This window comes from Manis javanica, chromosome X, assembly GCF_040802235.1.
Source record: "Manis javanica isolate MJ-LG chromosome X, MJ_LKY, whole genome shotgun sequence".
In the NCBI taxonomy this organism is placed as follows: domain Eukaryota; kingdom Metazoa; phylum Chordata; class Mammalia; order Pholidota; family Manidae; genus Manis; species Manis javanica.
Genome location: NC_133174.1, coordinates 97721450 through 97748598, shown reverse-complemented (window position 1 = coordinate 97748598; position 27149 = coordinate 97721450). Strand labels below are relative to the sequence as shown.

Sequence of the window (27149 nt, the reverse complement as noted above, 5' to 3'; positions counted from 1 at the left end):
TCCTCAGTTCCAGAGGACAAGACCCCCTCCTCAATTCCATAAGGCAGGACTTTCTCTTCATATCCAGTACAGGGCCAGTACTCAGGGCCAAGGGACTGCCGCCCCAGTGGGCACAGAGGACACAATATCCTGCCAGAAAGGATAGTTATGGAGGATTAAAATCAAATGGAATTGATAAACCTAACCAAGGAAGTGAAAGACCTATACCCTGAACACTACAGGACACTCTTAAGAGAAATTAAAGAGGATAATAATAAATGGAAATTCATCCCATGCTCTTGGATAGGAAGAATTAATATTGCCAAAATGGCCATCCTGCCTAAAGCAATCTACAGATTCAATGCAATCCCTATCAAAATACCTACAGCATTCTTCAATGAACTAGAGCAAATAGTTCTAAAATGCATACGGAATGACAAAAGACCCCAAATAGCCAAAGCAATCCTGAAAAGGAAGAATAAAGCAGGGGGAATTATGCTCCCTGACTTTAAGCTCTACTACAAAGCCACAGTAATCAGGACAATTTGGTACTGGAACAAGAACAGACTCATAGACCAGTGGAATAGAATAGAGAGTCCAGATATAAACTCAAGCATATATGGTCAATTAATATAAGATACAGAGCCATGGATATACAATTGGGAAATGACAGGCTTTTCCACAGCTGGTGTTGGCAAAAGTGGACAGCTACATGTAAGAGAATGAAACTGGATTATTGTCTAAGCACATACACAAAAGTAAACTCAAAATGGATCAAAGACCTGAATGTAAGTCATGAAGCCATAAAACTCTTGGAAAATTGGACATAAACATGAGCAACTTCTTCATGAACATACCTCCCCAGGCAAGGGAAACAAAAGCAAAAATGAACAAGTGGGAATATATCAAACTAAAAAGCTTCTGTACAGCAAAGGATACCATCAGTAGAACAAAGAGACATCCTACAGTATAGGGGAATATATTCATAAATGACATATTTGATAAGGAGTTGACATCCAAATTACATAAAGAGCTCACGTACCTCAACAAATAAAAAGCAAATAAGCCACTTAAAAAATGGGCAGAGGAGCTGAACAGACACTTCTCCAAAGAAGAAATTCAGATGGCCAACAGGCACATGACAAGATGCTCCACATCACTAATCATTGGAGAAATGCAAATTAAAGCACAATGATATATAACCTCACACCAGTTAGGATGACCACCATCCAAAAGACAAACAACAGCAAATGTTGGTGAGGATGTGGAGAAAGGGGAACCCTCCTACACTGCTGGTGGGAATGTAAATTAGTTCAGCCATTGTCAAAAGCAGTATGGAGGTTCCTCAAAAAACTAAAAATAGAAATAACATTTGACCCAGGAATTCCACTCCTAGGAATTTACCCTAAGAATGCAGCAGCCAATTTTGAAAAGACATATGCACTCCTATGTTTATCGCAGCACTATTTGCAAAAGCCAAGAAATGGAAGCAAACTAGTGTCCATCGGTAGATGAATGGATAAAGAAGATGTGGTACATATACACAATGGAATACTATTCAGCCATAAGAAGAAAACAAATCCTATCATTTCCAACAACATGGATGGAGCTAGAGGGTATTATACTCAGTGAAATAAGCAGGGCAGAGAAAGACAAGTATGAAATGATTTCACTTATCTGTGGAGTACAAGAACAAAGAAAAACTGAAGGAATAAAAATGCAGCAGACTCACAGAACCCAAGAATGGACTAAAAGTTACCAAAAGGAAAGGGACTAGGGAGGGTGGGTGGGAAGGGAGAGATAAGGGGGAAAATGGGGCATTATGATTAGCACACATAATGTAGTTGGGGGGGGATATGGGAAAGGCAGTATATACAAAGAAGAGAAGTAGTGATTCTAAAGCATCTTACTACGCTGATGGACAGTGACTGTAATGTGGTATGTGGGGGGGACTTGATAATGGGGGAGTCTAGTAACCATAATGTTGTTCAAGAAATTGTACATTAATGATATCAAAATAAAAAATAAAAAATAAATAAAAATGGAATTGGCCCTGCTAGGTTTCAGACTTTTGTGAGCAAGGACCCACGTTTTCTTTCCAATTTCTATCTTTTAGAATGGGAATGCCTATTGGATGCCTGTCTCATCATTGTATTTTAGAAAGATAACATGTCTAGTTTCACAAGTCCAAAGATGGAAAAGAATTCTGCCCTAGGATGAATCACCCTATATCTCATCCATACACAATTTAGATGATATATTTAGATTAAGATTTTGGACTTAAGAGTTGATATTGCTATGGGTTAAGATTTTTGGAGATGTTGCAATGGGTTAAATGTCTTTTTCATGTGAGAGACACATTCATTCTTAGGGGCTAGTGGGCAGATATTATGGGTAAAATTATGTTCCCACCAAATACCACTATTACTGCCAATACATAACCAATTACATTTTCAATGATGCTCAGCATGTGACCTTACTTGGAAACAGGGTCACTGAAGATGTAATTGGTTAAGATGAAATCATACTGGAGTAGACCAGCACTCCAGAATGGGTCTCTAGTCCAATATGGTCTGTGTCCTTTTAAGGGGGGAAATTTGGACACAGATATACATGCAGAGAAAATGCCATGTGCCGATGAAGGCAGAGATAAGCGTAATGTTTCTATAAGCCAAGGAATGCCAAAGACAGTCAGTTCACCAGCAGAAGCTAAGGGAGAGGCAGGGACAAATTCTACCTCACAGCCCTCAGAAGGAACTCACCCTGCCAACATCTTCATCTTGGGCTTCTAGTTTCCCAGAATACTCCTACAGCTTCTATACAATTGCTCATTCTACAAGGCAGAAACAAACAGAAATGAATATGCTATGTATATACTTATTAAAAATTACTTATGGTTTGGCATATGGCCCTTGCAGACAACTTTTTTTCCTGGTAGGCCTTAAACTTGTACGTGGAGCTTAAAAACACTGAGAATTCACAGGATCATCATCTTGATGCCGTTTATCACATCTTTCCCGAGTCTGACTTTCTTTTCCAGCTGCTTGGGATGTTGAGGGCTGGCTGGCATTCTAAAATCAAAAATTTAGAGAAAACATTTTAAACTAATTTACACAAATTATTTCCCTGTGAAAAGACTATAATTTTAATTTACTCGTTTTTTTTGTAATCTTAAAAGAGGTGTGACAAAAGTTTGCAAATCATAATAGAACTTTTATAAAAATGATTTATAGGTCAGATAAGATTACAGTCATCCCAATTCATCTGCTATTAAAATATTTTTAAAAGGAAGAGAAAATAAAAGTCCTTCTTATATTAGTATTAATGAGTAATTGGATTAATGCTTATTTCCAAATGAATAGGAACTGTAGTAGTAATTTTTTAAAAGATAAACTCACAGAAAAAGTTAACTTACTTGTCTTGATTGTACCTAGATTCCAGAACTGGCCTTTCCTACAAGAGAGCATTTATCCTGCAAGAGTCATTGCTACCTCTGACAGAATCTGGGTAAGACTGACATGCCAGATATAGAGGTAAAACTTCCTGTGGAAGTTCCTATAGGTTTAGTCAGGATAAAACATAGGAAAAGAGCATAGTCTTATATACCAACTGGGAATTCAAATAATGACAATCATAAAAGGCTCAAACTACCCAGAAGGCAAAAAAAGATACCAGGTTCTAAAGGCCTTGGGAAGTATCAAGAGGCTGTGACCTTCAGCCCAGCCTGCTCCAAAATAAGTGATAGAAAAAGGAAACAGAAGAAACAAACAAAAACAAAAACAATTTTTTGGCTCTTAGGTTTACATCATTAAGAGTCAATACATGTGAGTTTTGAATAAAATATACAAGGTACCAATTGTAATTATGATCACAGTGCTTTCAGAGACGTACTATTAATTCTCTGGCACCCCACTCGAAATGTTTCTGATGCTGAGGCACTTTCAGTAGCACAGTTAGTGGGAACATACTTTATAACAGTAATTATCCCCTGAATTGCAATGCGCTTTTGTTCCCTATACTGCAAGTCTTTTATGTCCCTCCTCAATTCATTTAAAGCTGTGAAGAGTGACTCAACTGAAAAAGACTAATTCCAAGGAAACTGTAAGTTTTAAAGAAATGAAATGATAAAAATAAGAATTAGATTTGCAATGTAATTTCACCACATGAAATTATAAACTTGCTACATAACTTAAATTTGAGAGACTTTGTGTTTATATTTGGCATCATCCCCTTATATAATTTTTATATAATAGGCAAAACATATTTATCAGTAAAATTGTGATAGTCTTCTAGAGTCTTGAGACAGAAATTTTGCATATTGAATGTAATTTACATATTTCAAACAATAAAGTGTTGCCTAGCCACTGCATAGAAACACACATTTTAATATTTTCAACCATATACTACATATTGCTGGCATTATGAAATACAAAAGGATGTCAATATTTAGATGTTATGTCAGTATTTCAAAGTTTCTCTTCTTTCCAAAATCATGCAATTTTCCCATAGCTTTCTAAAAAGAATATACTTACATTAAACTTTTCTACTGTTACATTTTAATTATACAAAAATAATGTTAGGCCTGTCATTAGTGCCTATTCTGCATCTCATTTATTTTGGTGTCATTTTTATTTAAAAGTAGTGCTCAATTGTGTTATAACCAATATATATCATTCCTTAAGAGTAGCATAGCAGAGTTGTCAGTATTTTGATATCAAATTATCCAGTATCTCCTTTGATACCTTTAGTCTTTCCATGTAATATCATAGGAGTTGAGATCTACCAAGGTTAGATTTGATCTCCATGACATTAAATCAAGATATTATCTCCAGTTAGTGATTATCAATGTTCTTTCCCTTCTTCCAGTCTGATAAAATCAAAATATTAACCTTTAAGAGGCATGACATGTATTTTTACGTCTTCATAAAGACAAAATTAGTATTAGTGAGTGTTCCTACACTTTGGCTCATTCCTATAAAATTATAAAGATTAACTGATACAGCATATACCATACACATATCATATAAAAACACATAAAGGACTACTAATTACATTAATAACTCTAACAGAACTCTTATATTTCAAAAATGTCTCTGGCACTGGTGGATAGGGGTAATATACACCAATAATCGTATTCTTCATTTCCCCGGAATCAGTCTTTTCTTTACTCCACTGAAGGAAGTTTTTTACCTTGGTATCGTTGGAATACGGCCGGCTTTTATGACCTCTTGGCAGGAAGGGTAAAATGCAGAAAAATAAGAAAAAATATATAATAAACTGTATGGGATTTTCTGTATAAAAACAGTGTAAATTAAAACAGCCTCTTGCCACCGAGAAAATATGATCACTTCTTCACTGTGTAGCAGATGTTTATACTCAATATGAATATAAAAATTACCAAAGACAGTAAATAAATCTTAAGTAAATCAGACATATCAAAGTTTAAGTGAACTAAAGTGTAACTGTCTACAGGAAACTGAAAAGCCCTGATAAAAAGAAAATATATAATTCAGATGTTTCTAACTACTCAAATGGTCAACATCTTCTTAAAAAATTGGTTTTTAAATCATGTTTTACACTGAAGGTATGGCATCACGTATGAACTAAACTGACTATGAATATAGCTCAGCATTTAAACTCATGTTCTTAAAACATATTTAAAGTGTCATTTACATCTGATATTAGTATATATAAAATGAGGTATTCATAAACATGTGGTTACATACTTCCTAGGACTCTTAACAAACTTCCTAATTACCAACATGGCAGCATTCTAGTACACACACTATTCCACATTATTCCCTCACTCTTCTGGAAACTTTTACCTTTATTGTTTTGAATAGAGAAACATAATGTACTTATAGACAAATAGTGAGGCTTTTTGCTATGTAAGAAAAATGTGAGCTCCAAGGGCCAAAATTTCATGCACATTTGAATTTTATTTAGTGTTTTGAAAATATCCATTGAATCTATATTGTGATATAGGGTCTAACAGTCTTCTATCTGTAAACAATTTATGATTATCTGCCTTACATCAAGCAGGAATTAAAGCTCATCAAAGGACATAAGCACAATTTTCCAGTGAGTCAAAATCATAGCTTCAGTCATAAACAATCAAGAAGCAATATATTTCATAGGCTAAATATTCTTTTTGAAAACATTCCTACAGTGATAAAGGAGGTCAAAATAAAGCTATCTTGTGGTTGAATGTTGTAATGTAAAAGTTAATCTAATAAAGAAAAAAATACATTACATTTCCAATAAAGCACACACAAACCAATTGTTCACCAATAATAAATATCTGACTTTCATTTGTAGTGGTGAGGTAAAGCAGTTTAGGTACTTGAGTGTCATTTCTGACAACTTTCAACTGTGTACACACGAAATCTGTCACTGCAGAAATGAAAACACGAAATTACTTCTGCATTTCAAAGAGGACAAACCAAGATCAGGATGTAACACAGTGCTTCTCCAACTTTAATGAACAAAGGAATCACCTGGTGCAACTGTTAAAATGCAAATTCAGATTCAGTAGTTTTGGGGTGGGGCCCAAGATTCTCCATTTCTAATAAGCTCTAGGTGATACCAGTGACTGCTCCCAGTCCTTTGATCACACTTAGAGGAACAAAGATCTAATACTTACCTTTTCCTTTAGATAAAGGATCTAACACTTACTTTTCCTTTAGAAAGTACAATGGTGGCACCTAAAAGTCACTGCTTGCTGTACAGTTAAAGAGCACAACAGTCTTTCTAATCGGGCATACAACTGAGTGTCAACAGTTATCTCCTACAGGAAAAAGAGTTTAGTTTCTCTATGATGCTTCCACTGATTAATCCATTCTAATACTGATTCCTGAATTACTCTGACTCCTTCCACTGTATAGGGCCACACAGTATTAATTTGTACTCATATTACTAATTCTTCATTTTCTAACAACGAAGATAAAGGGAATCTGTTCAAATGACTAAGAATAATTATCTTAATTTGTATCACTTTTCCTCCATTTCAGAAACTGTACAAATATAAGTATTCATGGTTAAAGATGTTGAGATAGGACTATTAAAGAAATTTCTCATGCTAATTTCATGGCTGTTAAAAATCAGATATTCAGATCTAACACTTTCTAGATGTTTGACATCCAGGAATTTACTTAAACTCTCTGGACCTTTGTTTCCTCACCTATAAATTTGTAAAAACATAAACTCTCTAAAAGGTAACGGGAAGTACAATAAGAGATCTAACATCTACAAGCATCTAGTATATAGTTAACACCCAACAGTATATCCCCTTAGTTCTTCACTTTCCTTAAAAGGAAAAAAGATGCCCTACTACTGCAGGATTCTTGCATTATTCTAGAAGATCCTTGGTTGCATTCCCCTTCACTGGCCAGAAGCCCCCTTAAATGCTCACCATTCATTTAATGATTTTTTTCTTCACTCTTGGTCAAAAGATGTCCATAAATTGTGATTGTTGCCAACTACTGAACTAGAGGAAATCTCACCAATGGTCTGTACAAACCTTTCTTTAGGAAAGTATATTTCATGTACTTCATATTATCAGAGAGAATAGAACATGCATACTTGGCAACATTGCTGTGAAAAATCATTATCCAAAACTTGTGTCAGCTTGTTATTTAAAGTGGCGATGAAAAAAGAGAGACCTGGCCATAAAACTCATATAAAATGAGGTAATGGAATTGTCATCAGAGGTTATCACTGATGCCCTTAGAGAAGTTATGTGAGAGGCTATCGGCTCTATTCACACTAGAAGCCCATGCTTCAGTTTTAGTCAAAACTCTTTCTGCCCTTTCCCTTAATAGCTGAGGTGAGGGTTAGTTCTATTTCATACATATTTTTTAAAATTTGTTTGTTCATTTGTTTTGTTTTTTTAGATTCCACATATAGGTGAAATCCTATGATAAATAATTTAATCTCACAAGCAAAGGGTGGAATCTAATGAGAGGTGATACCTGAGTGGTCTTTAATACCGTTTTGCAGTAGTAAATAAAGGGGTAGCAAAACAGCTCTGTATATGGTATCTAGGTCTCCTGATGTTTGACAAGTTTAATCTTGTTCTTGATTTTTTAAAATTACATATTGTTAAGATTGGGAGTTCCCCAATGTTGGCAAATGTTTATTTTAACAATCAGTGTTTTATTCATATAATCATTTGGAAAATAGTTAAAATAGCATGCCTTATCTAAAACAGTTTTCGGTTACAAATTCAAATAAGGAAAAATTCACTGAAGTTGTTAAAAAGTATTAAATATACTTTTTTTCTTATCATAATCAACTTGAGGACTAATTCATTATATAAAATATTTAACAGGGAATAACTAAAGTGCTTACAAATAAATAAAATTAGAGCAAAAAATACCAATGTCTGAATAAATTCAAGTGGGAAAAGTCAACACCAAAGTAAGTAAAATATTGGCCAGCTGGTGTAACACCACCAGCCTAATATTAATTTAATAGTCAAATGGAATCATACTCACCACTGTCATTATTTAATTACACATTACTACTGTCATTATTTATTTACACAGTCTGCCAATTCTCTACCAATTAATTTTACCTTAGTGAAGTCTTCATTGTCTTTAATGGGGACTGCTTAATCAATTTCCTAATGGATGCAAAGGATGACTGCCTATGTTTTAGTTTCACTGAATCTTAAGCTTTTATTCCTGAAATGCCAACAATGAGAATTAGTAAGAGCACCTGTTTTCTTAAAAACTGGTTTCAATCCCAAACTGATTCTGAATAGAAAAGTAATACAAAGTGTAATATTAAAATACAAAGTGTAAAGAAAAAATTTAAATATGTTATCAGACTGCTTGAATTTGCTAACAGAGTATAATGCCACTCTGTAAGTCAGTACAGTATGCCAGTTTTTAAGTTAATGCCCCCAATTCAAAAATAAAAAGATACAAATATTGGACTGGGTACTTGGGTAAATATTTTCAAAGATTTCAGGCTGAGATGTAGAAAACAGCTCCACTATAAATGGTTGTTCTGAAGTCCCATCAGCAATATGAATCCAACGATATGACCAAAAATCTTCAGAGTTTTATATATGGATAGATTATTAGAATAAATGACGGTATCCAATTATACACATATGAACACAGAACTGTTCAATGAAATATTTTTTTAAGACTTTCAATTTTAAAAGCTTACCTTTCTGCTTTGACCTCTGAACCCTTTCTACAAAAACTAAAATGCCAATAACATCACAGATATGATATTCTGGCATATCATCCAGTTCTGATCTAAAAAACAACAAAGTTGTTAAACAGATAGTGTAACTAACCTTGAAAGTCAGTATTTTCAGGTATTTTACAAGAGGCTATTTTACCTTGTGGTAAAGTGGTGATTTAATTTTGGCAATCTCCATTCTGGTTTCACCTGCTTTTCTGGAATGATAATTATATTAGTTGGAGGATCTCGAGGGTTCAGGCAGATTTCTGAAAAAACAAATATACTACTTTAATATAGTGTTTAACATATATGAGAGAATATACATGTGCATGAACTATACAGCTAAATAATAGACTGAACACATTTGAGTCTACCACTAAATCTAAGAACTAGACCATTATCAATAGTTTTCTTCTTCTTCCTACATTATCACATCCATTTATCTCCCCAAAAAAGTTTAACCAACAGAAATTAGGAAGGGCCCTTTCAAAATTGTAGCAATTGGCAACATTTGAATATTGACTATAGGTTAGATATACAGTACTTTATCACTCTTAAATTTCCTGATTTTGATTATTGTGGTGGGGTAATAGAATGTTCTTGTTCTTAGGAAATAAGGACTGAAATATTACTGAAGTGTTTAGAGGTAAGGAGATATGTATGATGAGTACTACCTACTTTCAGGAGATTCTGAGGACAGTGTGTGTGTGTGCGTGTGTGCGGGGGGCGAGAGAGAGAAAGAGAAAGAGAGAGAGAGAGAGAGAGAGGGAGAGAGAGGAAATGTCAGAGCAAAGATAAATGTTAACAATTGTTGAATCTGTGTATCTGTGTGAAGGGTATATAGGAGTTCTTTATACTATTCTTTTAATTTTTATGTAAGCTTGAAACTATTTCAAAATAAAATGTTGACAAGCCTTTCTAATAGCACCTCATTGTAAGGGAAAACTATATTAAAGTCATTAACTTAACAGTATAATACAAAAAAAAAAGAAATAAAGGATAAATACAAATAAATACATCCCAAGTGGAGCTCATTCATTAATCAACAATAAATAGCTAAGATGAACTTTCTTAACAAATGTAATAATAAATAAGCATATTTATCAACTGATTGCTTAAAAACTTCGTGAATAAAAGACTTTAAAGTTGTCAGAGTCTAAGTTTGATTAATTTTGCAGGGTCTTTGGCTGATACGGAAATTTGCAAATTTATGTAAACAAAATAGCAATGAAACAACCAATTCATTGACTACTTAACTGATTGTAGAAATTCGTTTGCTCTGTGGATCCACAGGAAGAGGCTGCATCCTGAATGGATAACTCTTTTTAACAGAATAATGTTGAAGTAGAAGAACTAAACCAACCCGCAAACGTTTATACCACTCAGGACACAAGGTATTCCACATAATCACTGACACTGTGCCTGAGCTGTCAGCAACTTCCAAAAAGGCCTAGAGAAAAAAAGAGCAAAAGCTTATGCATATATGTTATTTTTGTCTACCAGGTGCTCCAGTTTTAAGGAGGAAGCAAAACTATAGGGGAATAACTGAATAATTTATGATATCATGATAGAATCCATAACCTTGTAAAGGTCAGAATGAGGAATTTTTAGTGATAGAAAACATTTAAAAATGTTGAATGATACAAAATTTTATGTACAATATGATTCCCATGTTGTAAGATAATTTAATATGGTATATGACATACATAGTCATGTACAATGATATTCATACATATATACATAGATGTGATATATACAATATATGATATGTATATATATCTATGTTTGTAGATATATATACATATTTTTAAAAGGGAAGAAAACACTTTAATATTAATAGTGGCTCTCTCTGAATGGTAGGATTTGGGATGATATTATTTATCAGCTTCATTTACACAGCTTTCTACATTTTTCAAATTCCCTAAAAGCATATATGATGTTTATAATGAAAGCTTAATAAATCACCTAAAACAATTATGGATAACATGTGAAAATAATGTGTAGAAAGTTAAGTAAAAAACAAAACAAATAGCACAGAAATCAAGAAAATCGTTCTTATCAGCAGAGTCAAGGTAATAGAAAAGTGTCACATTTGACAATTGGAAGGTCTCTAGTGAGTGACCAGCTGAAGAAAAAAGCCAAAGCAATTGTGCTGAGAGGTAACTGGGAGGCAAGAAAGTGAAAACACATAGTAGAGACTACTTCTTCAAGGAGCTTGGGTGAAGAGAAGAGAGCTAACAGAGGAGTCCTGAAGTCAAAAGACATTTTCTTCCTTTTTTAAAAATGGAAGGTAGACTGCTTAAATGCTGGTGTAGAAAGGAGAGAAGGGAAGAAAAGGTTTAAATATACAGAAAAAGGTGTGAAGGAAACCAGCTGGAACCAGGAACTAATGGGTGCCAATACAGAAAGGATTTACCTTTGTATAAAAAATTACAGAAAAATACTTTAAAATACATATTTATGGACATTAAAAAATTATTAAATTGAACTTAGAAAATACTATTTAAATATAAATCATCCTAATATGGAGTTAGATCTGTACATTATAATCTATGACTGGTAAAGTAACATATAATACCTTATCATTACATATATCTGGTATGGCTCAATAATCTTTTTATCAGGTTTTCCATAGTATCACAGTATTGATTTATGCAAGATTCTCACAAGCAATGGAGGAAAATAACTTCTGAAAGCCCAGGTCATTTCAAGGTGAGAAACAGAAATTATTCTGGTATCTAGAACACAAAAAGAAAAAAAAGTCCTACTTAATATATTATGGTAATTTCAAAATTCTATTTTAATGGTTACAATGGTAGCCATTATCATCCCCCAAAGCAATTCCTTCTCACCAGCTCAGTCTATATATTTCTCAATGAAGGCACACATATTTTCATTCCTGGCTGGAATAAGCTTAAGAGCTATGTCACTTTGTAAAACCAGAGTTCGGAGAGTTACTATTTCTGCTATAACTGGGCCCATAGTTACCTGTGATCAGACATCTACCTGGTTAATATTTTTCCAGTCTGGGTTTTTAACTGAAAAACTTCACTAAATATATATATATATATTTATTTATATATTTAATGTATATATGTATATTATAAATATATATAATATAATAATACTAAATATATATATATTTATATATATGTATATGTATGTGTATGTGTATCTAATATATGTGAATTACAGGCTACACATAGAAAGTGAGGAATCTTTGTAAATTCATAGAAATAAGTGTGTTCATTATCAAAAGAAAGAATGAAAATAAATAAACTAGATATTCAATATAAAAATTAGATAGTAAGCAAAAGAACAGTGATTCTCAAACTTTTCAGTTTCAGGATCCCTTTATGTTCTTAAAAATTATTGAAAACCACAAAAAGGTTTTGTTTATGTGGGTAATATCTATCAATATGTACCATATTATAAAGTAAAAGTAAGAAAAATTACTCATTCCTTTAAAATAACAATAATAAACCTATTATGTGTAATATAAATACGTTTTTGCAAAATGACTGCATTTTCCAAAACAAAAAGTTTTAGTGAGAAGAGTGGCATTGGTTTATATTTTTGCAAACTCTTTAGTCTCTACCATAATACAAGATAGCAGGATACTCATTTTTTCTTCGGCATTTTAGCATATTAATATTCTTATTTTAGAATACCCATCTGTTTCAATGTCACATAGCCTCTGGAAAACTTACTGTCTACTTTCAAGAAAATGAGAATGAAAAAAGGTGTAAAAAGCCTTCATATTATCATGAAAAGAGTTTGGATGTCAATCCCTTGAAAAGGTCTTGAGGACACCCCTAAGGGTCCCTGGGCCACACATTGAGAACCACTGCAAAAAAATAAATCTAAGAAATACAGAAAGTAATAAAGATAAAAGCTTAAAATAATGAATTACAAAGCAGAGCTGGTAAACCCAATTCCCTGGAAAAATGAATGAAAAGGTAGATATCTGACTAGTGCAACCACAAAGAAAGAAAAAATATAATGTTTGGAATGTGATCCACTATAAACATAGAGAAGAAATTATTATATATGATCATATATAACCAAACCTGAAAATATCAGCAAAATAGATAATTTAGAAAAATACAAATTACCAATATTGCCTGAAGAAGCAGAAGAAAACTGGAGTAGGACCATAACCATGGAAGAAAAGGAAAAAGTTTCCAAGTAGTGAGCTCCAAAAATGGCACCAGGCGGAGAAGCCAAAATGGCAGCATGAGTAGGGCAGTGGAAATCTCCTCCCAAAACCATATATATTTTTGAAAATACAACAAATACAACTATTCCCAAAAGAGAGACCAGTGAATACAGTACAACAGCCAGGCGACATCTACATCTGCGAGAACTCAGCACCTCACGAAGGAGGTAAGATACAAGCTGCAGCCCAGCGGAACTTGAGCACTCCCCTCACCCCAGCTCCCCAGCTGGAGGAAAGGAGTTGGAGCGGGGAGAGAGTGGAAGCCCAGGACTGCTAAAAACCCAGCCTTAGTAATCTGCAACCGGAGCACAGGCACACATTGCACGGTGTGCTGGACATTAAAGAAACGGAAAAGTAAAACCTGCAAGCAGGTCCCTGCAGCTGGTGCCCCTGGGAAAAAAGAAAAGTGAGTGCTTTTTGAAATTCTTAAAGGGACAGAGGCCTCACAGTTCGATGGAAATGTACCGACACACTCAAGCCAGCAGGCTGGGAACTCTTAGGAACTTCATGCGCCCCAGCCCCTGGGTGGCAATGCACCCCTGAAGCCACTCACGGTGATAGGCAGCCTGCCAGTCATTCTCCCTGCCAGCGCGGCCCCAACACAGCAGCCAAGCAGCTGGATAGTGACTGCATGCAACCGCAGCAGCAGAGCAGGCAGAGAATGGCTGTGCCCACAGCAACCATCCAGAATCTTCTCCCGGTTGCCAGCCACCCGGGCCAGACCCAGAGGAAGCCGCAGGCGCGCAGCTGCCTGGCGCTGGCAGAGGAAACCGGGGAAAGGCGTGAAGGGGCGCCGTTCTCCCAGGAGAGCATACCCAGCGTGCCTGCCACTCCCTGCAGGGCTCTGGGGTACCCTGATGGTGACCCTGCCCATGGCAGCTTAGGGAATTAACCTGAACACTGTTCCAGGAGTGTGGGTAACCAAGACAGGTAGTGGAAAAGGGCAAGGCGGCCAACAAGCAGGAAAGGACTTTGTTTTCCCAGCTGACACATGCGCTACCTGCCTACAGCTAACTCTATCACCATGAAAAGGCAGAAGAATTTGATCCAGTCCACAATTACCCAGACAATCCCCAAGAGAGGACCTGAGGACATAGATTTAACCAATATTCCTGAAAAAGAATTTGAAATAAAGGTCATAACCATGCTGATGGACCTTCAGAGAAATATGCAAGAGCTAAAGGATCAAATTGGGAGGGAGAATATAGAAATAAAACAATCTCTGGGAGGACCTAAGAGCAGACTGGATGAGGTGCAAGATGCCATTAAAGGAATAGAAATCAGAGAACAAGAAGACAGAGAACCTGAGGCAGAGAGAGATAAAAGGATCTCCAGGAATGAAAGAATATTAAGAGAACTGTGTGAACAATCCAAATGGAACAATATCCGCATTATAGGAGTACCAGAAGAAGAAGAGAAAGAAAAAGGGATAGAAAGGGTCTTTGAAGAAATAATTGCTGAAAACTTCCCCAAACTGGGGGAGGAAATAGTCTATCAGACTATGGAAGCCCACACAACTCCCAACACAAGGGACCCAAGGAAGACAACACCAAGACATATAATAATTAAAATGGCAAAGATCAAAGACAAGGTTAGAGTATTAAACGCAGCCAGAGAGAGAAAAAAGGTCACTGACAAAGGAAAACCCATCAGGCTATCATCAGACTTCACAACAGAAACCTTAGAGGCCGGAAGAGAATGGCATGATATATTTAATGCAATGAAACAGAAGGGCCTTGAACCACGAATACTGTATCCAGCACGATTATCATTCAGATTTGAAGGAGGCATTAAACAATTCCCAGACAAGCAAAAGTTGTAGGAATTTGCCTCCCACAAACCATCTGTACAGGGTATTTTAAAAGGAGTGCTCTAGATGGAAGCACTACTAAGGCTAAATAGATGTTAACCAAGAAAATAAAATCACAGCAAAAAAAGCAGACCGACCAAATACTAACTAAAGGCAAAAAATAAAATCTACTACTCACAAAAGGAGACAAAGGAAACACAAAAGAGCACAGAATAAAACACCTAACATATAAAGAATGAAGGAGGAGGAATAAAAAGGGAGAGAAATAAAGAATTATCAGACCGTGTTTATAATAGCTTAATAAGAGAGTAAAGTTAGATGGTTAGATAGTAAAGAAGCTACCCTTGAACCTTTGGTAACCACGAATCTAAAGCCTGCAATGGCAATAAGTACATATCTTTCAATAATCACCCTAAATGTAAATGGACTGAATGCACCAATCAAAAGACACATAGTAATAGAATGGATAAAAAAGCAAGAACCATCTATATGCTGCTTACAAGAGACTCACCTCAAACCCAAAGACATACACAGACTAAAAGTCAAGGAATGGAAAAAATTATTTCATGGAAACAATAGGGAGAATAAAGCAGGTGTTGCAGTATTAGTATCAGACAAAATACACTTCAAAACAAAGAAAATAACAAGAGATAAAGAAGGACATTACATAATGATAAAGGGCTCAGTCCAACAAGAGGATATAACCATTATAAATATCTATGAACCCGAACCAGGAGCACTGACATATGTGAAACAAATACTAACACAATTAAAAGAGGAAATAGAATGCAATGCATCCGTTCTAGGAGACTTCAACATACCACTCTCTCCAAAGGACAGATCCACCAGACAGAAAATAAATAAGGACACAGAGGCACTGAACAACACACTACAACAGATGGACTTAACAGACATCTACAGAACTCTACACCACAAATCAGCAGGATACCATTCTTCTCAAGTGCACATGGAACATTCTCCAGAATAGACCACATACTAGCTCACAAAAAGAGCCTCAGTAAATTCAAAAAGATTGAAATTCTATCAACCAACTTCTCAGACCACAAAGGCATAAAACTAGAAAAAAACTCTACAAAGAAAACAAAAAGGCTCACAAACACATGGAGGCTTAACAACATGGTCCTAATAATCAATGGATCAATGACCAAATTAAAACAGAGATCAAGCAATATATGGAGACAAATGACAACAACAGCACCAAGCCCCAACTTCTGTGGGATGAAGCAAAGGCAGTTCTAAGAGAAAAGTATATAGCAATTCAGGCCTATTTAAAGAAGGAAGAACAATCCCAAATGAATAGTCTAAAGTCACAATTATTGAATCTGGAAAAAGAAGAACAAATGAAGCCCAAAGTCAGTAGAAGGAGGGACATAATAAAGATCAGAAAAGAAATAAACAAAATTGAGAAGAATAAAACAATAGGAAAAATCAATGAAACCAAGAGCTGGATCTTTGAGAAAATAAACAAAATAGATAAGCTCCTAGTCAGACTTATTATGAGAAAAAGAGAATGTACACACATAAACAGAATCAGAAATGAGAAAGGAAAAATCACGACGGACCCCACAGAAATACAAAAAACTATTACAGAATACTATGAAAATCTACATGCTAACAAGCTGGAAAACCTAGAAGAAATGGACAACTTCCTAGAAAAATAAAACCTTCCAAGACTGACCAAGGAAGAAACAGAAAATCTAAACAGACCAATTACCAGCAAAGAAATTGTAGCGGTAATCAAAAAACTACCCAAGAACAAAACCCCAGGACCACATGGATTCACTGCTGAGTTTTATCAGACATACAGAGAAGACATAATACCCATTCTCCTTAAAGTTTTCCAAAACATAGAAGAGGAGGGAATACTTCCAAACTTATTCTATGAAGCCAGCATCACTCTAATACCAAAACCAGGCAAAGACCCCACCAAAAAAGAAAATTACAGACCAATATCCCTGATGAACACAGATTCAAAAATACTCAACAAAATATTAGAAAACAACACTCAAAAATACATCAAGTAGAAGATCATACACCATGATCAAGTGGGATTCATCTCAGGGATGCAAGGATGGTACAACATTAGAAAATCCATCAACATCATCCACCACATCAACAAAAAGAAGGACAAAAACCACACGATCATCTCCATAGACGCTGAAAAAGCATTCAACAAAATTCAGCATCCATTCATGATAAAAATTCTCAACAAAATGTATATAGAGGGCAAGTACCTCAACATAATAAAGGCCATATACGACAAACCCACAGCCAACATCATACTTAACAGCGAAAAGCTGAAAGCTTTTCCTCTAAGATCGGGAACAAGACAGGGATGCCCACTCTCCCCACTGTTATTTACATAGTACTGGAGCTCCTGGCGATGGCAATCAGACAAAACAAAGAAATACAAGGTACCCAGATTTGTCAAGAAGAAGTCAAACTGTCACTATATGCAGATGACATGATATTGTACATAAAAAACCCTAAAAACTCCACTCCAAAACTACTATAAAATATATGAACTCAGCAAAGTTGCAGGATACAAAATTAATACTCAGAAATCTGTTGCTTTCCTATACACTAATGATGAACTAGCAGAAAGAGAAATCAGGAAAACAATTCCATTCACAATTGCATCAAAAAGAATAAAATACCTAGGAATAAACCTAACCAAGGAAGTAAAAGACCTATACCCTGAAAACTACAAGACACTCTTAAGAGAAATTAAAGAGGACACTAACAAATGGAAACTCATTCCATGCTCTTGGCTAGGAAGAATTACTATTGTCAAGATGGGCATCATGCCTAAAGCAATCTACAGATTCAATGTACCAACAGCATTCTGCAATGAACTGGAACAAATAGTTTTACAATTCGTATGGAATCACCAAAGACTCCGAATAGCCAAAGCCATCCTGAGAAGGAAGAATAAAGCAGGGGGGATCTCACTCCCCAACTTCAAGCTCTACTACAAAGCCACAGTTATCAAGACAATTTGGTACTGGCAGAAGAACAGATCCACAGACCAGAGGAACAGAATAGAGAATCTAGATATTAACCCAAACATATATGGTCAATTAATATATGATAAAGTAGCCATGGATATAAAATAGGGAAATGACAGCCTCTTCAGCAGCTGGTGTTGGCAAAACTGGACAGCTACATGTAAGAGAATGAACCTGGATCACAGTCTAACACCATTCAGAAAAGTAAATTCAAATGGATCAAAGACCTGAATGTAAGTCATGAAACCATAAAACTCTTGGAAAAAAACATAGGCAAAAATCACTTGGACATTTCTATGAGTTATTTCTTCATGAACATGTCTCCCCAGGCAAGGGAAATAAAAGCAAAAATGAACAAGTGGGACTACATTAAACTGAAAAGCTTCTGTACAGCAAAGGACACTGCCAATAGAACAAAAAGGCATCCTACAGAATGGGAGAATATATTCATAAATGACAGATACAATAAAGTGTTGACACCCAAAATATATAAAGAGCTCACACACCTCAACAAACAAAAAGCAAATAATCCAATCAAAAAATAGTCAGAGGTGCTGAACAGAGAGTTCTACAAAGGGGAAATACAGATGGCCAACAGACACATGAAGAGATGATCCACATCACTAGTTACCAGAGAAATACAAATTAAAACCACAATGAGATATCACCTCATACCAGTAAGGATCGCCACCATCCAAACGGCAAACAACAAATGTTGGCAAGGATGTGGAGAAAGGGGAACCCTTCTACCCTGCTGGTGGTAATGTAAATTAGTTCAACCATTGTGGAAAGCAGTATGGAGGTTCCTCAAAAAACTAAAACTAGAAATACCATTTGACCCAGGAATTCCACTTCTAGGAATTTACCCTAAGAATGCAGCAGCCCAGTTTGAAAAAGACAGATGCATCCCTATGTTTGTTGCAGTACTATTCACAATAGCCAAGAAATGGAAGCAACCTAACTCTCCATTAGAAGATGAATGTATAAAGAAGATGTGGCACATATACACAATGTAATATTATTCAGCCATAAGAAGGAAGCAAATCCTACCATTTGCAACAACATGGATGGAGCTAGAGGGTATTATGCTCCATCAAATAAGCCAGGAGGAGAAAGACAGGTATCAAATGATTTCACTCATCTGTGGAGTATAAGAACAAGGAAAAAACTGAAGGAGCAAAACAACAGAAGACTCATAGAACCCAAGAGTGGACTAAAAGTTACCAAGGGGAAAGGGACTGGGGGGATGGATGGGAAGGGAGGGATAAGCTGGGGAGAAAAGTAAGGGGGCATTATGATTAACATGTATAATGTGGGGGAGGGCACAGAGAGGGCTGTACAACACAGAGAAGAAGAGTAGTGATTCTACAACAGCTTATTATGCTGATGGACAGTGACTGTAATCGGGTATGTGGGGGGGAGTTGGTGATGGGGGGAGTCTAGTAAACATAACGTTTCTCATGTAATTGTAGATTAATGATACTAAAACAGAAAAAAATCACACCAGTCTCACATGCTTTTACACGTAAACTCCCTCTTTAAAATTCCTCTAATAATTCTTTAGAAAAATAACATCTTTCACAGAATAGCTCTTTCCCTTACCTATAAGCTGCTCTAAAGCACAGTAAAATAGAGAAATAACAGCATTTATAAACTTGGATAAATACTGAAAAATGTAACAGAAACAGTAGAAAAGAGAAAACTGTAATCCCAAGCCATTTATGATGTAAATATCTGAAACCAAATACTTTCAAATCCAATATAGCAGTATGCCAAACTGCTTCATAACCAAGCAGAGTTCAAAACATCTTGTTTGGGAGGTAGATATTATTTATTCTGAATAATTCTGCTGATTGTCACTAAAGTATACTATGCAATAGTAAAACTGAATAGCTGCAACAGAGATGGTACGTCCAGCAAAGACAAAAATATTTACTATTAGGCTCTTTACAGAGCATGCTGATGATTGTAAGGCCTTCTGCACCCTTGTAGAAGGCCTGCGTCGCTTCCTAACTGCAATGGAGAGTGACTCGAGAGATTGAGGCAGAAGAGTTTAAGACATAATATACTTTGATTTTTAAAAAGCTGGCTTTGAGATGACAATATTGGTTACTTTTGGAGTAGGCTATTGACCAGAAGAGGGCATGATGGAGCCTTTTGGCGTGCTTAAAATGTTCTGTATCTTAATCTGGGTATATGTGTGTGTGCGGGGGTGTCTGTGTGTGTATACCAAGTTCTATTTCTAAGACTTTCCTACTTTACTGTGTACACATTATACCTTAATAGGAGAGCTCTGAAAGCAAAAAACACACCATAAACAAAAGAGAAAAGGGACAGTGTGAGAGAAGAACTTGTAATACATAGACAAAAACTTAATACCCATTAGCAAAGAAATCCTGGAAATTAATTACAAAGTCAAAATTATATAATAAAAAGAGTATGATATAGGGAAATGGGAATGTTAATTAGTACAGCCTTTTCAGAAGGTGATTTGTCAACATCCATTAGATTAAAAATTCAATACTCTATAACCCAGCAATTTCACTTGCAGGAATCCATCCATTCAACAGAAATACTTGAACATAATGAACAAACATGTACATAACCTAATGATGTTCAGCACTGGATCTAAAACTGAAAAACCAATAACTGCTATAATGACAAATTAATCATTCACATGGGCATGATTTTATATACTCACTGCCTCCACACTGCAGAAGAATATATGTATGGATGTACATTAAAGATGCCTGGGATACTGGGAATACTAAATCATGCAATACCATACAATTATTTTTTTCAAAGTTATACACCAAACTGCTGACAATTTGGAATTTTGAAAGTTGAAGACATAGGGGGAGGTAAAAGGGGTCCTTCACTCCACCCCAACATTTTATTTAAAACTTTCAAACACACAGCAAACCTGAAAGAACACCAATACACCACTTCTAGATTTTGTCATTTTAATATACTTGGGTCTTACATTTTTAATACAATATACTTCTAAATGTGTACTTTGGATTTTTCAGCACATGGACAATAATTTTTGTAATAACAATATAGTTTCAATAATGAATAGATATTACTTTCATAATCAGAAAAATTAAATATTTTTACAAATTATTTCCCCCTTAAATCTTCTTCTACACACTGATTTTTCATTTATACAACCAATTCTAAAAATAAAATGATCAACACTTAGAGTAGTATGGCCAGGCTGCCTTACTCCATGCTTGACACAAAAATCTTTCCCTTATTTCACCCCTGAAATTACGATCCTCCTTTGAAAGCTTAAGTTATTTAAATTACCTTTGGCTACACATTTCTAAAACACCTTTTCCTCCTTATAACTGGATATTACTTTAACTGCACATTTTGACCCAGTCATATTTTCACTTGCAAGTTCGTTTCTGTTACACATCATAGTAAGGTTATGATCTAGCATTATGACTATAATGGGGAAAAAAACTGCCTGAAAAGCAGTAAATGTAGAAAATTATCATCTTTCTCCCTTTAGTAGTTTTGTTCTCATTTTTTGCATTTTCTTTCCTCCGCATTCCATACTCATATGTGCCAGTTGTTACTATCATTCCCCTTACTTCATCTCTAAGACATAAAACACATTTTCGAGCAATTGCTGATGACGAGCTGGCATTTTCAGGTTAACTTCCTACTTCTGATACAGAAGAATTGAGCTTCTCGGATCACTACTATCCGTGCTAAGAAATAAGAAACAAAAACTTGAGAGTTCCAAGCCTTCCCAAATAAATCACACATTCAAAAAGGCACTATTTATATAAATACTACACTCAAAGACACAATAGCATTTCATTAAAGTAAACTATTAAAGAATAAATCAAGAAACATCCTTTTTTGAATAAAGGTTAAAACATGCGAAACCCACAAATATTTACAACTTTTATGCCTTATTCAAATCTACACACTCTCCAACCAACACCGAAAGTACTATTTCCACACATGGAATGGCAATGAAATACGACTAATTCCACTGTAGTCAAAAACATAATGAACACAAGCGGAGTACTAACTCAAATCAGGATGCTTGCCAGATCAGATGTAAGCTGTTTCAGGCATAAAAGCCAGCCTCGGGCTGTGCAAATTTCATTAAGCGAGAGCCTCTCTGTTATTCAGGAAAACTTGTCTCCTACTACTCGTGGCTTGTAATACTTCAACAATACCAAAGCACCTCCTTTTCCTTTCCCATTAACGCCAAGCTCCTAAAAACTATTTTTTAACCCTCCGTTGTTGCCTCTAATTCCTTACCGTTACAATTGTGTTCCTCAGGTTGCTTGTTGGTTAGTCAGATATCTCCACACCTGTCTTCGTTATTCCACAGCGCCAGGTAATGACTCCTACCGCCCTTCAAGGCCTCTTTTTGTATCTCCTCGTGCGCACTATTTCTAAAGAGCGTTTCTAAGGAAATAGTGTCCAAGGTCTTTCCACAGTGGACGCTATCTATGCACAGGATGCTCTGGCCTGTTCTTCTCTCGTTGTAAAGACACGAGACTCTGGAAATTCTCATTTCTATGCCAACATTCAGAATATTTTTGTATACGAGATCGTTTAGGCTGGGGACCAGGTAGCACTGCTGGTACACCCTGTCGGAGATCGTCACATCAAAGCAGTAAAGAGGCGGTTTCGGTATCTGGTCGCGTGGCTCATCCCCTAACAGGTACCTTTGGACAGCCAGCCCAGCGACAGGCACCACCTCCGACGGGGTGATCCACTGGAGAGGTGAGTCCGTTCTTTGCTCAAGAACATTTCGGATCCAGGAGTTGGACCCTTGGGCTCCGGCCCCTCGGATCACCCCTCCCGGGACGCTAGCCCCACTTCTCTCACGGTTCGGCCGGTCTAGCCTAGCATGTGTGGGGCTGGCTTCAGGCTGGCCTAACTCACCAGACGTGATCGTCAGGCCACTGACTACCCTCTTCACTCCCCAAAGCGAATTTTCCCAGTTCAAAGCGAGAGAGCAAGAAACCGCGCGCTAGGGCGACGATCTCTACCCAGCCTGGCCGACTGAAAAGGCTCCTCCCCCGTAGGGGGCTGCACGTCGTTTCGCGTGTGCGCGTCGGCTCTCTAGCCCCGCCCCTAGATCGGCGCACTTCCCTCGCTCAGGCGCTGTTACTAGGCAGCCACGAGCGCGGTTACGTAGCAGGTCCTCGGTTCTGGTGCCCGCGGGATTGCCACGGGAGGGGTAGCAGGAAAAGCATTGGTCGCCCTGGGTCCCAAAGCGTAGCAAGAGGGAAGGGAAGGAGTGCTCGTGGCCCCTCTAGTAGGGAGGACGCCGAAAGGCAATGGAAAAGAGAAGGTGGACGTAAGCGGGGTGCAAGTAGTCATAGCTCAGGGATTTGAGGGTTTGAGCCTTGGACCACCAACAGAAAGTAAATCAGAGTTGGTATACTGAGTATATATTGAATGTGTATATACCTTCACTGGTGTGCTCTGATATATAGTGCACGTATGTATCACTGAATGTGATAATATGGGTTTCCTTTTAGTATGAACAAAACCAGATAACGTATGCACAGCCTAGCACAGAAAGTCCTCCCTAAAAGTATTTTGCTGAATGCACGGTTGGTGAATTAGTGAGTACTGCAAATGAAAACATAAAATTGTAGAACTGGCTTGGTAAAGAGCTGCCTTTGGATTAGACTCCTTAAAATGTACCTATGTTTTAAACAATGCCTGGCTTAAAATAACAGCTAGGGTGTGCAATTTCAGAAACCACTCCTAAACTACAAAGAAGGTATATGGAACTAATGTAAAGTGAAAAAGCTGTAAGAATACTCAGAATTAATAGTTAAGATGTGCCAATATACACCAAATGCAGTAATCGTTCATGAGTACTTTTCAAAGATGGTTATAGGCTTGTTTTGATTAATCTCCCTTTGCTACTTCATCACTGTTCATTTACTATGAAGTACCTAGTATGAGGCAGCACTGTTTTAAGTCATTGGGGATAATAGTAGTCAGGCTCCTTTATCAAGCTTCTCATTGCCTAGGATGAAGAACATTGCCATTATCAATCCTTAATTCACTCATTCTGCACATATTTCTTGAGTGCCTGCTCTGGGCCAGGCACAGTCTTGCTATGGAAAGCAAAAAACGTAGTAAGGGGAAAAGCAGCGGAGGGGGCAGGAGTTAATATTTTATAGAGAGTATGATTAAAAAAGGGTTCATTAAGAGATTGAACAGCGCGGAGACCTACGGAGGTGAGGAAGTGTGTATGTGGATTATTTTGGGAAAGGGCAGTTGTGTCAGAGGGCACAGCAAGAGCGGATTCCATGAGAGCAGAATACTTGATATTTCCAAGGAAATGCAAAAGTCAGTTGGCTGGGTGGACCGATGAGGGGGAGAGTGCCAGGAGATGAAGTCAGAAAGTAGCAGTGTTGTAGGCTTTTCTCTGCTTCAAGCAGGAAGGACATACTGAAGCTTGAGCTGTATTTCCACCAATAAACAATACATTCTAGAATGATGTTTATGTTATTTCTGTCACCTTGTTATATCACTCATTTACCATTTGTCACCTAATACTGTGATGAACAAAATTAAATACTGTGAATAAAACAAAACATCTAATGTATGTAGTTTGTCTCTCTAACTCAGGGTTTCCCAACCTGACATTCTTGACATTTTGGGCCAGTAAATTATTTGTTGTGGGGATGTCTTGTTCACTGGGGGATGTTTAGTAGCATTCCTGGCCTCTACCCACTAGCTACCTGTAGCACTACCCTCCCCCACAAGTTGTGACAACTAAAAATATCTCGAGACATTGACATATATTCCCCAAGGGCAGTGCAGTATCACCCCTTGCTGGAAACCAGTAATTTAACTAATTTAATTTAAGCCTTTTAAGAGCAGAAGCTGATTTATTCTTTAGAATTTCCCATAGTTCTTTCACTACTGTTATGCATAAATAGGACCCAGTATTTTAAATAAATAAAACGTATAATTCCCACTTCCTCTCCACGTCAGGGAATATATGTATGTGTCCTCTGTATAAACAATACAATAAACAAAAATCCAAACTTAGAAAACACAAAATAAGTAAGCTCCCTGAGTTTCAGTACTTTATGTTCACTGCTGAATCTCCAGTGCTAAAATAAGTATCCAGCAGATAGTAGGTGTTTAACAGTAATTGTTGAATGAAAAAAGAAAATGACATATTTTTATTGGATTTACTGCCAGAGTCATTAAATATCAACAACCTCTATTATTTATCCAAGAAGGACTGGTTTGAAATCTTCCATATCTGCTCCATCACCTCTCCCAAACTATATATTCAGTGGAATTGATACCTAATAATACTGTATTATCATATTCTGGAGCCTTCCAGCTAATTCATAGAAGATGAATATTGGCAATGGTGCTCAGCAGTTGGGTAATTACTGGAATTGGGAGGAAATACCATCCATTTTTTTTTTTTTACAATACTTCACACAGTACAGATATACAGTGACTGAGGGCACATATTTGGTGTCTTTTGTATTGCTCTACCAACAATCTGCTGATAATATATCTCCCCAGGATGTCTACTTGAGTAGTTATCCCACCTACATTTTAATGTCCCCTGATATAGCATTATAAGAACCTTCTTAAGATTAATTACACAATAGAGTAAGAGAAATATCTTTTTGACCCAATAATATGTTACTGATTTTTTTCTCCCCTCGTATCCCCACAATTTGTTATAGTGGCCCCTAGAGCTTAAAATAGTAAAAGCAGGCAAGATAATCATTGTAGAAACCCCTATGTTCTAAGATATTCAAAACACATAAATACATGATGAAATTTATTTTGTGGTCCACTAAATTTGGTGCAGGTACCAGCCATGTTGATTTTCCTCAACTTTAAAACTGGACTAATAAAAGAATCACAGTTGATGAAAAGTTAGTTATGAATAAAGTGCTTAAAACACTAGCACATACCAAGTGTCTAGCACATACCAAGAGTTTAATAAGCGCTAGCCACTGTTCCTATTATTTTAAAAGGAGGCATAACATAAAAATCACAGAGTGCTGGAACATTAGAAACTCACTAGTTCAGAGTTCTTCAAATTGTGAGTTGTGAAGCATTAATGAGGTCATGAAGTCAATTATTGGGACACAGTCATCAATTAAAAATATGAAAAAGAACAGAAAATGTCAGTACATCATGCATAGTAAGAGTAAGAATTGCTTCGTAATACTTTTGTTTCAGATTTGTTGGCATGTGTATGTGTATACTGGATTGTGATTTAAAATGCTTTTCTTACTATAGACTGTGACCAGAAATTTTTAAAAACAATGGCTATAGTTCAACAACCTCTTATTATAAAGAAAGAAAGTGAGGCTGAGAAAATGGGACTTACATGACCAAGATCACATAGCAATAAGTGACAGAGCATCAGGACTACTAGCCAAGTATGATTACAAAGCCAATGTCCTTTCCGTAACAAAAAGTTATTATGCTGATCATTTCTCAATATATACAAAAAGAATATGTGCACCCAAAATAAGTAGTCCCAAATGTATGAAGCAAACGTTCGACACACAGGAAGGAGAAATAGTAACACAAAAATAATAGGGGCTTCCATACCTAGCTTCCAGTTACGTATGAAACAACCAGACAGAAGATCGACATGGTAACAGATGACTTGAACAACATGACAGACCAATTGTACGCTACAGACATTACAGAGTACTCAGCTCAGTAACAGCAGAATCCACATGGAACGTTCCCCAAGGAAGCCCACGGCACAAGTCTTAACAAATTTAGGAAGATGAAGTCACACAAAATACCTTCTTCACCCACAATGGAATGAAACTAAAAATCAACAGCAGAAGGAAAACAGGAAAACCCACAAATATGTGGAAATCAAACGACTCACTCTTAAAAATCCAATGGGTCAAAA

General features: G+C 36.4%; 1 protein-coding gene across 1 annotated transcript in view; it reads right to left on the bottom strand.

The window, feature by feature from the left end:
• Positions 1-23593, bottom strand: part of RADX (RPA1 related single stranded DNA binding protein, X-linked) — a 78415-nt gene extending 54822 nt beyond the window's left edge. The window contains 11 exon segments of the mRNA XM_073227525.1: positions 2946-3050; positions 3893-4063; positions 5047-5204; positions 6268-6372; positions 8926-9048; positions 9157-9248; positions 9335-9443; positions 10435-10627; positions 11767-11915; positions 22520-23240; positions 23405-23593. Of these exon segments, the coding sequence (XP_073083626.1) occupies positions 2946-3050; positions 3893-4063; positions 5047-5204; positions 6268-6372; positions 8926-9048; positions 9157-9248; positions 9335-9443; positions 10435-10627; positions 11767-11915; positions 22520-23240; positions 23405-23593 (2115 nt within the window).
• Positions 23594-27149: the final 3556 nt, after the last annotated feature.